The 12500-nt window shown below is 41.9% G+C and overlaps 1 protein-coding gene across 1 annotated transcript in view; it reads right to left on the bottom strand.

Moving 5' to 3' along the window:
* The window catches only part of LOC119597648, a 15038-nt gene that overhangs the window by 1133 nt on the left and 1405 nt on the right, over nucleotides 1-12500 (bottom strand). Inside the window, 5 exon segments of the mRNA XM_037947244.1 lie at nucleotides 1-2364; nucleotides 3075-3214; nucleotides 3216-4406; nucleotides 4408-5322; nucleotides 5718-7835. The exon segment at nucleotides 1-2364 is cut by the window's left edge and continues 1133 nt beyond it. Coding sequence (XP_037803172.1) covers nucleotides 234-2364; nucleotides 3075-3214; nucleotides 3216-4406; nucleotides 4408-5322; nucleotides 5718-7493 — 6153 coding nt within the window. The 5' untranslated portion in view covers nucleotides 7494-7835 and the 3' untranslated portion in view covers nucleotides 1-233.

Below are 12500 nucleotides of genomic sequence, written 5' to 3'. Positions count from 1 at the left end.
CAACTGCTCTCCAAGGATGATGCTCTTTGGTTGTTGGACCACGCAAGAGTTAAAGTATGGATCTAACTTCCACACACATCTAACTCCTACCATTTGACTCCAGGAGAGTAGATCCAGCTGTACAAAACTGGATCCGACTCTTGCCAAATAGATCCAACTCTATAAAAAAGGATCTGACTCAAGTAAAGTGGATCCAACTCAATCAAAGAGGTTACAATCCTTGAAAAGTGAATCTATTCCAACATAGATCCACTCGTACTTCCGGAGATCATAGTCAGTTGCTCTCCTTTCACCCTGAGGTAGATCTTCTTGAGCAGCTCCTGTGAGATGTCCAAGTGACCTTCGTAGGCCAGAGCGTCTCGGATGAAGGTCAGGGTGGCCTCCACATTCTTTCTGAGACAAGCACGAGCAATGCTCTTTACATCAGTTGACTCATAGAGAGTCCTTTCCTCTTCTTGCTCGAGCAGCTTATTTAGTCTCTCCAAAGCTTCCTGCATGATCACCTTTTGAATGATGCTTAGTGTACCGTCGTTCGACAGCCGGAACATCCTCTTGCTGATGACTTTCATGAGGGTGATGTTCTCGCTCTCGGAGAAGATCTTCATGGCGCCCTGTCCACACTGCTGCAGCTCTGAGGCTTTCTCATACAAGACTTTGATTGGGTACCTGAGTTCGCCCATTTTCTCTCCGTTCCGGTCCAGGATCTTCAACACATCCATGACCTCTTCTGACGTCACACTTGGAGTCCCCAAAACCTGAGAAGTCGTTGGGGAGTTGAGAGATTCCAAGAAACATTGCTGATGATGCAGAGGCTCAAACATTCTAAGTGATGAAGGTTTTGAGGTTCCGATGTTCAGAGTTTTTTTCCGCTCATCGCTTGGATAGTCTCTACCCCTCACTTTATAGTTGACATCCTCTCGCCGGTGGAGTCTTTCTGATGAGCCTGAACTTTCCCGCTCTAGTGGGCTGCGCAAGAAATGACTGCTACTACTACCTTCTGATAGTACAGATGATGTTCCCAGAGTCTGAGGGACAGCTGGTGAATCCCAAGACTTGGAATGTCTTGGATATCGGACTGAAGCCTCAGAGGTCCTATGAGTTGGAGGTTCCAATGCACTGGCTTTTTGTGTTTCTTTTCTGCCGGGATTTAAAAGGTTCATCACTGTAGACTCGTAAAGCGTAGTAGTTTCTGGCATCGTAAGCTGGAACATGTCTATGTAGTTACTAAATTCCTTACCAAGAGGGAGCCTATCTCCCCTTCTGCCTTCACCAGAGTATAACAGATCTGACTTACTATCTTTCAAAGATCTGTCAAACGACTCTTGGCTTCTGGCAGAAGGGGCATTGGTGCTAACAAAAGCTGAGGTACTCGGATTTGTTCCTTGGAAGATCTTGGCCAAGAAGTCTGTCATTTCTGATGGTTGACTATTAAGTATTTCCTGGAGTTTCTTGTTATTGAACTTAACATTATCCACACCTGGCTTTACCTTGTTTGTCAGGCTATAAAGATCTAAGTCTGAAGTATTTGCTTTCACAGCTGGTTCCTCCAAATGATATTCACGACTGGTGCTGCTTGCTTCATGGACTTTCTGCATCCTAGCTGCAGTTTCCATGCCATCATCTCTTCTTACCATGTCTGGTAAGGAGTGATGGCCATCTTCAAGAAGACTAGAATGTCGAGAGAAGCTTTCAGCAACATAGTCCATGTTTCCTTTGCTGCCGCAATCACCTAAGGACGTTACAATATCGGAATTCCTTCCTCTACTGGACTTACCCGTTTCATGAGATCCCTTCCTCTTGATCGACATCTTACCATCCTGTGACTCTTTATCTGCATTTACTCTCTTCTTGTTGGAGATTCGTTTCTTCTTGGCCTTTCCCCTTTTCCGTTTGCGCTTGCTTCTTTCCCGCAGTCGCTCCTCTCCTGATTTTTCGAACTCAGATCCTAAATCATCTGAGGAATCACATGAGGATGACGAAGACGACGAAGACGATGACGAAGACGACGACGAGGACGACGACGAGGACGAAGCGGGTCGAAGGAGTGCCAAACACTCTCTCTTTTTCTTCTTCCAACTCTCGCAGAAGATCTCCTCCATCCGCCCCGGCCAGAAGCTTCCCCAGTCTTCCGTCAGGTCGTAGGTCGAAGGGTCGCCGCCTAGGAGGATCACTTGCTGGGCTTTCCGATCATAGAAAGCCCTATACTCCTTCCCGTAGTCTGGATGTGCCTGGGGCTGCTGCCTGTACATATCGCACTCACGTGAGTGGATCTGGTAGAGTGACTTGACTGCATCTCTAGCCATTGGATCCTTCTCCTCTGGACTGGTGCAGCGTTGGGGGTGATGCCTTTGGCTCCTTCCAGAGCTGAAACAGATTCATTAGACCGTGCCATTAGCTGAGCTACACCAGATATTTCCTGGCAGGAGGAGTGATAGGAAGGAAGGAAGAGGGAGGGAGAGAGAACGAGAGAAAGAGAGAGAGAGAGGAGGAGAAGAGGAAGAAAAGGGAAGGAGGAAGAAGGGGAGGGGGGAGGGGAGAGGAGAGAGAGAGAGAAGAAAAAGGAGAAAAGGAGAGGGAAGGAAGGGAGGGGAGGGAAGGGGGGAAGGAAAGGAGAGAGAGGGGGAGGGGGGGAGGAAGGAGAGAGAGAGAGGGGGAGAGGAGAGAGGAGAGAGGGGGAGGAGAGAGAGAGAGAGGGAGGGGGAGAGGAGAGAGAGAGAGAGGAGAGAAGAGAGAGAGAAAGAGAGAGAGAGAGAGAGTAAGAAGAGAGAAAGAGAGAGAGAGGAAGAAGAAGAGAGAGAGAGAGAGAGAGAGAGAGAGAAGAGAGAGAGAGAGAGAAGAGAGAGAGAGAGAGAGAGGAGAGAGAGAGGAGAGAGAGAGAGAGAGAGAGAGAGAGAGAGAGAGAGGACAGGAGGGAGGAAGGGAAGACAGAGAAGGAAAGAGAGAAAGAAAGAGAAACTTAATGAGATGGAATATCAACCATGTATGTATGGGAGTGCATGTTGAGAAAGAATGAATGTGTTTGTGTGTGTGTGTGTGTTTGTGAATGGATGAGTCAGTGATGACAAAAGACTTACCTGTTAGAAGTGAAAGGGCTTCTTGAGCTCCCAGGGTACTGCCGTTCATCACGACTTGAATTGGAAGACATGCTCACTGGGTAGTTCCTTGCCTCTTGACAAAAACGCTCTCTCCCGCCGCTCCTGTGTTCCCAGTGGGAGTTGCTGTGTTCTGGTATCCCTCTGGTCTGCGAGTGGGCTCCTGTGCCTACGTTGTTGACTAAAGCTTCTCTCCTCGCAGTTCCAAGCCCACTGATCAGGGGGGGTGTTGCTTCTTCTCCATCCACGCCTGTCTCGATACCTGTTTAAAGGGAACTGGTTAAAGCTAGGCCTCCAACCCTCCCTTCTTGGAGAAGTTGGACGACGACCAAAGTTGCCATTCAACTCTGGGCTGTGCCTGTCCCTTTCGCCAAATCTTGTGTGTGAATATTTGTGTGTGTGTCCTGAGCGTGGTCTGTAGTGACTGTGGTCACTGATGGGGCTAGGGCTCCTATCCCTACTACCTCTCAACCTATATGAGTCCTTCAACTCCAAAATGCCCATCACTGACTGCTTGAGCTGTCGTGCGGCAGCTTTCATCCCAACCTGGTCATGAAAGGGGCTCAAGCTCTTTTCCCTGATGAGCGGCCTCCTCCTGCTGCTGCTACTTCTGTTCTTGAAAGTCCTATCCTCATCCACCTGTCTGTTCTCTCTTTTGCTCTCTGGGCTGTCTTGTCTGTGGAACCCAGAGGATCTCTTGTTCCCCCCCCTCTGAAATGGTGGAGATTGAGAGCGAGCTGAGGCCATTCCAGTTTTTTTTGCTTTTGTGTTCTTGTTGTTATAGATGCTCAAGGCAGTGGAATACGCCAAACAAGCTTCCATTATCCGCAAAACCGAGTCCTTGGTTAAGTGAACTCCATCATAGAGAACTGACTTTGGAATGCGCTTGGGAGTCTTTGAGGATTCTTCCTCTGAGCTGCCACAGATTATTTTACAGAAATCCCACAGTGGCAGCTTCCTAGACTGAGATTCTGCACGTAATACTTTGTTGACTTCATCAATAATGTCTCTGAGCTTACTCAATTCTTCTGAAGAAACAGGAACACTTTTCTGTGAACTGCTATCTTTGCTGGGTTTTGAGTTTTCTTCCAAATATGATATCAAATCTACTTGGCATATGGTAGCAAAGATGACGTCACAGCCTTCGTACTGTTTCTTTAATCGATTTTTTAAATTTCTCATATTATCCAGCATTTCTCTGCATACTTCTTCTGTTGACCTTCCCTTAAACAGAAACTCTATCTTCACTTCAGGATTTCCTGTGAGCTTAACTAGATCATATAATCCAAAACTTACCACAATCAATGACTGTTTTGAACACTGGGAGTTCTGGTAAAAATTCTGCACAAGCGAGCTTGATACTTCCTTCCTCTTTGGCCTTGACTTTGAAATGCAAGTAAGTAAAGTCGCTAGTCCACTTCTCCAAGTCACTTATCCTCAAGTCCTGTAGCAGTACAATCTTGTGATACCGTGCCTGGGAGTGTTTCAAAATGATGTCCTTTAGGTGTGGGACCATTAATGTTTGTACAGCTTCCACGGACGGGTTCAGGCCATCTTCGAGGTGCCTCTCGACAGTGGTAGGGTTGCGAAATATGTGGGACTTGAGGAGGTTCCATTCAATCTTTTGCTTTGTGTAATCTAGGTTGACTCCGTTCAAGATGAGTCGATTGAACGAGCACAGGAACTGGCAGATATCCATGCTTTGCGTCTCATTGTTGGGTATGAACTCATCGTCCAATTCATGCTGGCCATCTGACTTGTGTGCTGCCACCTGCTTCTCCCGGAATGCCCCCAGGCTGACAGGCAGGATGGCTGTGAATGTGACACGGACATTTCCTGACAAGGATTCAAGTGCCTTCTTCACCAACTTCATTTGCTTGAGCAAACTGTTATGGGCTTTGCAGACCTCATTAACCTCACCTAGCTTTATCTTCGTCGTTATGTTCTTGACAGCCTCGTGCCCTCCTGCCTCCTTGCAAGGCTTGTAATCTTCCAAATTAATGATCTCATAGATGCCCAAGCTGCACACAATCAATGTCTCCTGGTGGGGTGCAAGGTTGATGAGATCCTCGACGAGTTTCTGGAGCTCATTCAAACACAGGAAAGGACGGCTCACTATGTCCACCTTCATGTGCCTATCCTCCCAAGTCCAGTGGTTGTTCAAATGCTCAATCCGTGAATCTCCTACGATGATCACTCGGCTGTATCTCCTGCTGGATGCCATGGCCTCCTGTGGAAAGTAAATAGACAATTTATTTATTTTATTTTATTGATTTTTTTTTTACATATACAATTACTATACCTTTAAAACTAGAATGGAATGTGTTTGTAGTACAATCTTTCTCATAAATACATATGAAGCATAAAAAATAAGTCAGAGTGATATACACTTACATCTAATGTGGTTGTATATATCATATACACTTTATCAGTATTTTCATGTGCCAAATGGACATGATTTCAATCTAATTTAAGATTAACTACAGGACTTCAAGGCACTTGTGATATAAACAAAGAACTTGCCAGCCTGTACTCTACTTATAGAAAATCCATAAATGAAACTAAATATGACAACAAAATGTGAGAAGTACCAGTAACAGCATACAAACAAGAAATCTTACTAACCTTTGCTGCTTCCAAAAACTTCTGAAATTCCTCATCCTCTATGCCTCTCTCCTCTATATTCTCCCACCTCGGCCTCTTCCTACTTTTGGATTCTTCCACTTCCTCTCGTTCCCTCTTCGCCAAAGGAACTTTCCTCTCCTTGTTGCTCTTGCTGGTGTTTCTGCTGCTGCTGTTTTTGCTGCTGTTTTTGCTGCTGTTTTTTATGTTGATGCCCTTTGTGGGCTTGCTCTTGCTTTGCCCTCGATCTGCACTGGCTTGTGCCTGCTCTTTCCTGGATGTGCCGTCTTTTGAAGAAGCTGCCTCCTTCTTTGCTGTGGCCTCTTCTGCAGCTTTGCCAGTGGAGGCGCTGCTGTTATTGCTTTTTGCAGTACCTCTCTTCTCTTCTTTGGAGCTCCTGTGACTAATATTCTTTGCCACTTTACCTGGTTCTTGTCTTTTGTTGACTGTTTTCTTTTTGTCTTTGATGCGTTTGTTAACTTCCTCTCTTTCCTTCTGGTGGCCACTCTGGAGTTTGCCAGACGCTTGTACTTTCACTCTACTGGAGGTCGCTGCAAGGTCTTGCTGGGGCTCCTTGTCGTTCAATTTGTGCTTTGCTTTGCCACTTGCGCTACGCTTTGCTCTCTCTACCTGGCTCTTTTTATTTCCATTATTCTCTGTTCTCTTTGTTTGTTCCTTAGGCTTTCGATTGTTATCTTTCTTCTGTTGTCTTTCCTTTGATTCTCTCTCATTGTTACTGTCATGTTTTTTGTTTTGCTCTTTGATTTGTTTTTTCTCTTCTACACCTTCCCCTCCTCCCTGCACTTTTCCCCATTCCGTGGTCGTCTCACCCGCAACACATCCCTGTAATGCGTCTTTCTCCTCACTCTTCTGAGTGGGTGCTGGTTGAACTAATGCTGCAGTGCCTTCTGTCTGACAAGACAAGGCCAAATCCTGAGGTGTCTGACTTTTTTCTGTTGCAGGTTTTTCATCTGCATCATCAGGTTTACTGTCAGGTTCCCCAGAAGTTTGTGGAACTTTCGGTTGGATTGAGATTCCATCTTGCAAGGATGAACTTTCCTCCGCATGTGAAATTTTTACTTTATCTGTTTCCCCTTTTGAAATAATGCTATTTACAAACCCACCCTTCCCCTTCCCTTCACAATTTTCTAACACTATATCACTTCTACTTGGAGTTCTTTCTTTGCTTTGTATGCCCCTTACAGTGGTCACCTCACTAACACCCACTTTGCTGTCCTGCTTCCCCTCTGATCTGCACAGTGCCTCCCTTTCTTTGGGGGACTCAGACCCATGTCCTTCACAAAGTGGCTGCCTTTTGCCACACCCAGAGCTACCTTCCATTCCAGTCGTACTACCATTCACCCCACTGCTCCTGTCCCTTTCTTTTACTGTCTCCTTCTCACAATTGGTGGGGCTTTTTCCACAATCCCCTTCTCTTTTTTCTTCCCCTCCTCCTGCCTTGGGGCTCTGAGGCCCATTATCTTCCCAGGATGTTGGTGGGTCACTCTCACTCTCCTCGACCATATCAGTCTCAATCATCTCATCAAGAATGATGAATTCCTCCGCATCGAAGTCCATTCTGAAGCCTTCCCACCTGAAACTTTCAGAGTCCTCGTTTATGCCATCCTTTGTATCCTTCTCCTCATTACTTTCGGCGGCACTGACGTCCTTGGGAGTGCCCTCATCTTTGGCCTCCTTCAATGACATACCTCCTTCAGCCCCCACTACCCCCTCCTTAGCCTCCTCCTCCTCATCACACACATCCTTCCCTAACTCCATCTCCAGGGACCAGAGATGAAAAGAATTTGCCAATTCCTACACCGAGATGCACACCTCCCCCCTCGACCCTCTCGTCCCCAGTTCACACTCCGCAATCGATCAATTCCTCGTTTGGATTATTTCTAAATCTTCTCATTATCCACCACCATAACCACATACTGGCAAAACCTATATAAACCACAAGGATACACTGCCCCACTTTCCCGCAAACGCTTATACCGACATCATTACACTGGCTGCTCAGACTTGGTATATTGACTTGCACGCTGGATTAGGAAGAAGAGGTCTGTGCCGCCATCCGTCACTTGCCCTCATTGTCCCAGAAGTCACCTCTAAGTGTCTCTGTTGAATTGAGAGTGGAGTTAGTGAAATAATATGAATGAAAATTCTTTTGCTAATCAATAAGAATAATAATAAAAAAAAAAAATCATAGTATCAATGGCACTAATACAAAAGCAATAACAAAAATTAAATATTTACATAATACAGAGTATAATAAGAAATTCAATAATAAGAGGAACAACAACAACACTCATAATAAACAATTACTATGAAAATATAAAAATACTGATAATCTTTTAATATAAATTCAAATGAAATTACCTGCTAATCAGTTTCCTAATATAACATCACATTAACCCCTATGACCCAGATGACGAGACCATCACGTTGTAGCAGGACGACCCTGCAACCTGAAGTTCAGTGTAGTTTCAGCACTCAGCCATACCCGTGGGCACTCACACCCACAGCAATCACTCCTCAAAGAGATAAAACAATCTAAATAGCAGATGCCAAAACATCTACTATACTAGTGACCCACAGAGTGAATACGTCATGGTATTTCATTCGCTCGCTGAGCTCCCTTAGCTCACTCTCTTAGTAATCCTTGATCCTCCAGCGGAACAGGACAACAGCAGCAGCATTACAATGAGTGCCCAGTCCTTAGTCGAATGGGGAGCCTGCTGACCCCCCGTTGACCTCCACTTCGCCTTCAGCACCCAGCCATACCTGTGGGCACTGACACCCACAGCAATCACTCCCCAAAGAGATAAGATACCAGTCCAAATAATAGATATCAAAACATCTACTATAACGTCGTAAAAAAATTTGCCCTGAGGGGCAGGTGACATGAACATGTTGTCACGGAAAAATCTGGCTTAGGGCTGGGATGACCAGAACTTGCCGTCATGAGAATTTCAGCTGAAGCTCAGGGTGACGGGAATGACTTGCAATGAGTGCTGGCATTTTGGAAGAGGCTTTCTGCATTATTTCCATCGAAAAACATGGAATGTACCATCTACGAGTCATAACAGGAAAAGTGCCGTTTCCAGGGAGGATGCTATTTCCATGCTCAGGATCCTCTCCGTGCCCTTTGCTTCCAGCGGCGCAGGTTGTATTACGGAAAATGAAATGAAAAATTTTCAAATGACATAAATAAAAGTGGGTTAAACTGCTTCTGAATTAAATTATACTTTGCTAGTAATAACATAAAATGGGTAATGATGACAATAAGGACTTTGATCCTTTTCCTAATGGTGGAAAAAAAAAAATAATAATAAATAATTAAAAAAATAAATAAATAAAATAAAAATGATAATGACAACAATGAATTTTCAAATTCAAGTCCAACATCAAAATATCACATGCCTTCCAAAATGGTTATTTCTTGGTAAAATTCACAATTTGCCATTAATGAAAATATATGCTTAACTCCCACTCCAGAAATGAACTTCCAAATTTTCAAACACAAACTCATATCCACTTTGATTATATTTATTAATGCAAGTAAATAAACATGAAGTAAATAAGCTTAATTTAACCACACAATGATCAGATAATATATTCAGTATACAAATACAGATGGCAAATAGAACCTGACAGAAATGAACTTAAAGCAATAAAAAATTGCAGAATACCTGTCTTACAATGCTCTTTCAAGGTAGGCATCTGCTTCTTGTGTATCTGCATACTGTATCATAATGAACAATATTAGCATAGACAGCCAAAACTTACAGTCATACCATTCTCAAAATTATATTGAAAGTGTTTCTTGTGTTAGAAGATTTTTTAAGGCAAGGGAAATACACTATTTCCCATATCAGTGAGAGTATTTTTGTAACCCAATGTCGCCGGGCATGACATGTACATAGATGCCATGCCCACTGTTAGTTTACTGTATTAACCGTTTTTACACATAGAAGGCTACACTTGTACTAAGTCACCAATGAGCAATGAGGGAGCAAAGCATTTCCCCGGCAGCATTGGATTAATCCTTGAACTGGTTTCTCTTTTTATATATGCTTTTGTATTGCTTTCTTGTTGATTTGATTTTCACCCTAAGCTGGTGTGATACCTCTTCACCTTTTTCTTGTCGAATGCTCTTTTTTTCAACTATATTTTCATACTGTACATTTTTATTTTTAAATTAAAATGACCATTATCACTATTATTGTTACTATTACCACTACTAAAGAAATTTACAGACCAATAACTTCATGTAACAACGATCCTGACACCTATCGATACAGAAAATCATATGCCTCCTTAGGAAACAAAAACATAAACCCACCAGAACCAAAGGGACACACGAGAGAATGTTACACACTTAACTGTTACGTTAATTCGCACATACTTGTTTTGTATGTCTAGATATTTCTATACATAAACTAACAATTAAATTTTGCTTACATATCTATACATTTTCAAAAAACTACACTGTTGAATAAAAAATCAGGGTGTATGTGGGTGTTTGTATCCATATACTAATTCACAAAGCTCCGGTTGACAGCTACTTGAGTCTCCAAATGACACATCATAGCCAGTCAAGACCAACAGTCTGTGGAAGCTGACTCAAATTAGCACTGGAGTACTTGAACAAGAATGAGCGAGTGAGTGAGTGAGTGTTTGTTTGTTTGTTTGTTTGTTTGTTTGTTTGTTTGTTTGTTTGTTTGTTTGTGTGTGTGTGCATACATATGCATGTGTGTGCGTGTGCGTGCGTACATATGCATGTGCATGTATATGTCTGGATACAAGTATTTGTGTGCTTGTGTGGCCCATGTATGTGCCTGTGAGCAAGTCCATGACATGGGTATGTGTGAAGGTCAATGTAAGTGATTCACACAAGGCAGCCACAGTAAGACTTTAGAAATGGGAGCAGACTAATTTCAGATAAAATGTAATGAACCACAGTTGTGGGAAAATTTGCTGCTTTATGGAAAAATGAAAAAATAGAATATTATAATGGTCCTCAATATAAATTATGCATTTTCCATGTCAATGACAGGAATATGTGTGCATAAAATAATATTTGCAAAATTCGGAGAGACAGAAAGAAAAAAAATTGTCACAAAAAAGAAGAAGAAGTATAAGATAATGAGGAATGCCCATATGAATATGATTATATTAAAGTACATCCATCATAGATAACATAAGTTACAACAATGATCCCATATCATTGTCTGACAACAGTAAGAATATCAATAACCTTCTCCCCTAAAAAATAACAAAATCAGAGCAGTGCTGTTGGAGTCACAGTGAAAATTGCAAACCCAAATAATGAAACAGTAAGTAAAAATTATGGATATATTAATAGTATTAATTAACAATCATAATTCATCTGTCCAGAGGAATTGCACTTGAAAGAGTTGCATGTAGCACCAAAGCTGTCCATCTGTATGAACTAACGATGCTAGTTGTAATAATCATTAAGTCAAGGTTAAAATGTAGCTAGGGTTACTGGTATTTTATTGCCAGTACTGTATACTAATATGTTTCTATGATATCTCTCATAATTAGTATCAATATATATATGTAAGTAGCATTACTACCATCTGTATAGTCCTGTTTGCTCATTTACTTATATTCTGAAATATTTGAAATTTGTTTTTTAAATTTATTAATGATCTGCATTAATTCATCATAAAAATATTAGTACCTCATCACAACATGTATATATTTTTTTTTACACATCTTCACCACTTGTAATTAGCATGGGCTGGTTAAGGATAGCAGTAATTAGTTTCCAGCACCAAGAGCAAAGAAATTATCACATCCCATCCTGCTGAACCCCTTAAATAATATATTTTAAGAAAAAATAATGACATGATTAAAGCACAAACTTTTAATGCTAGTAACCTACCTAGGTTTACATTTGTACATTTTTCAATAACAGAAATTATATCTATGTTAAAATATCTCTTAGTGATGAGTCATTAACAGTATGGATTCTAGGGCAAATTGCAATCTTTACATTATGGATGCAATATGCTATAGCAAACTCAAGATGACATTCTTGTAAAGGAAAAGAAGTTACAGTAGTCCATACAAGAAGTAATATACCAACACAGCTGGTAATGTCACAAATTAAAGAAAAATTTTTTGGAAAGGATTGCTCACAGGCCAAGTCCACTTGGTGCTTTCGAGTTTCTTGCCAAGAATAATGGGGTAAAGACAATGTTTTCTGTATTAATTGCGCAACAAAACATATCTGTGATCCTTAATATCTGTGGAAAAAAATTGAAACTCCTATAAAGCAAATTACATTATTCCTTGAACAATCTGAATGAAGATTCTCAGACCACATAAGGATAAAGTAAATATAATCACACACAAAAATACACAATGAGACATCAATTTGTTCTATGAAAAATAACCAAGAATTTATAGCCTTTTTGCCCTTGCTTCAGCAATGACAGGTGTGGAGACCAAGAGATCAGTTAATGCTAACTACTTTTATAAACAACTCTTGTTGATTGAGAGCGGAACTGCTAGAGATCTTTCATGAGTCATTATATCCATGGCCTCTACAGCAAAGATATCCACATCATTCTATTCCACTTACCTCATTTCCTGGTACATTTTTGACCCTATCCTGCTCTAATGGTAACATTATTACTACAGTTAAATCCTCTATACTAACATAACTATACATGGATAGCTGGCATCATGAGCAATCCCCATTGATGGCAAATGCAGCACAAAATTTTTCTGAAAAAGTACCAGAAGTAC

Source organism: Penaeus monodon, chromosome 39, assembly GCF_015228065.2.
Source record: "Penaeus monodon isolate SGIC_2016 chromosome 39, NSTDA_Pmon_1, whole genome shotgun sequence".
Classification (NCBI taxonomy): Eukaryota; Metazoa; Arthropoda; class Malacostraca; order Decapoda; family Penaeidae; genus Penaeus; species Penaeus monodon.
The sequence above is the reverse complement of the archived record's forward strand: the minus strand, read 5'-3'. Positions and strand labels throughout refer to the sequence as shown.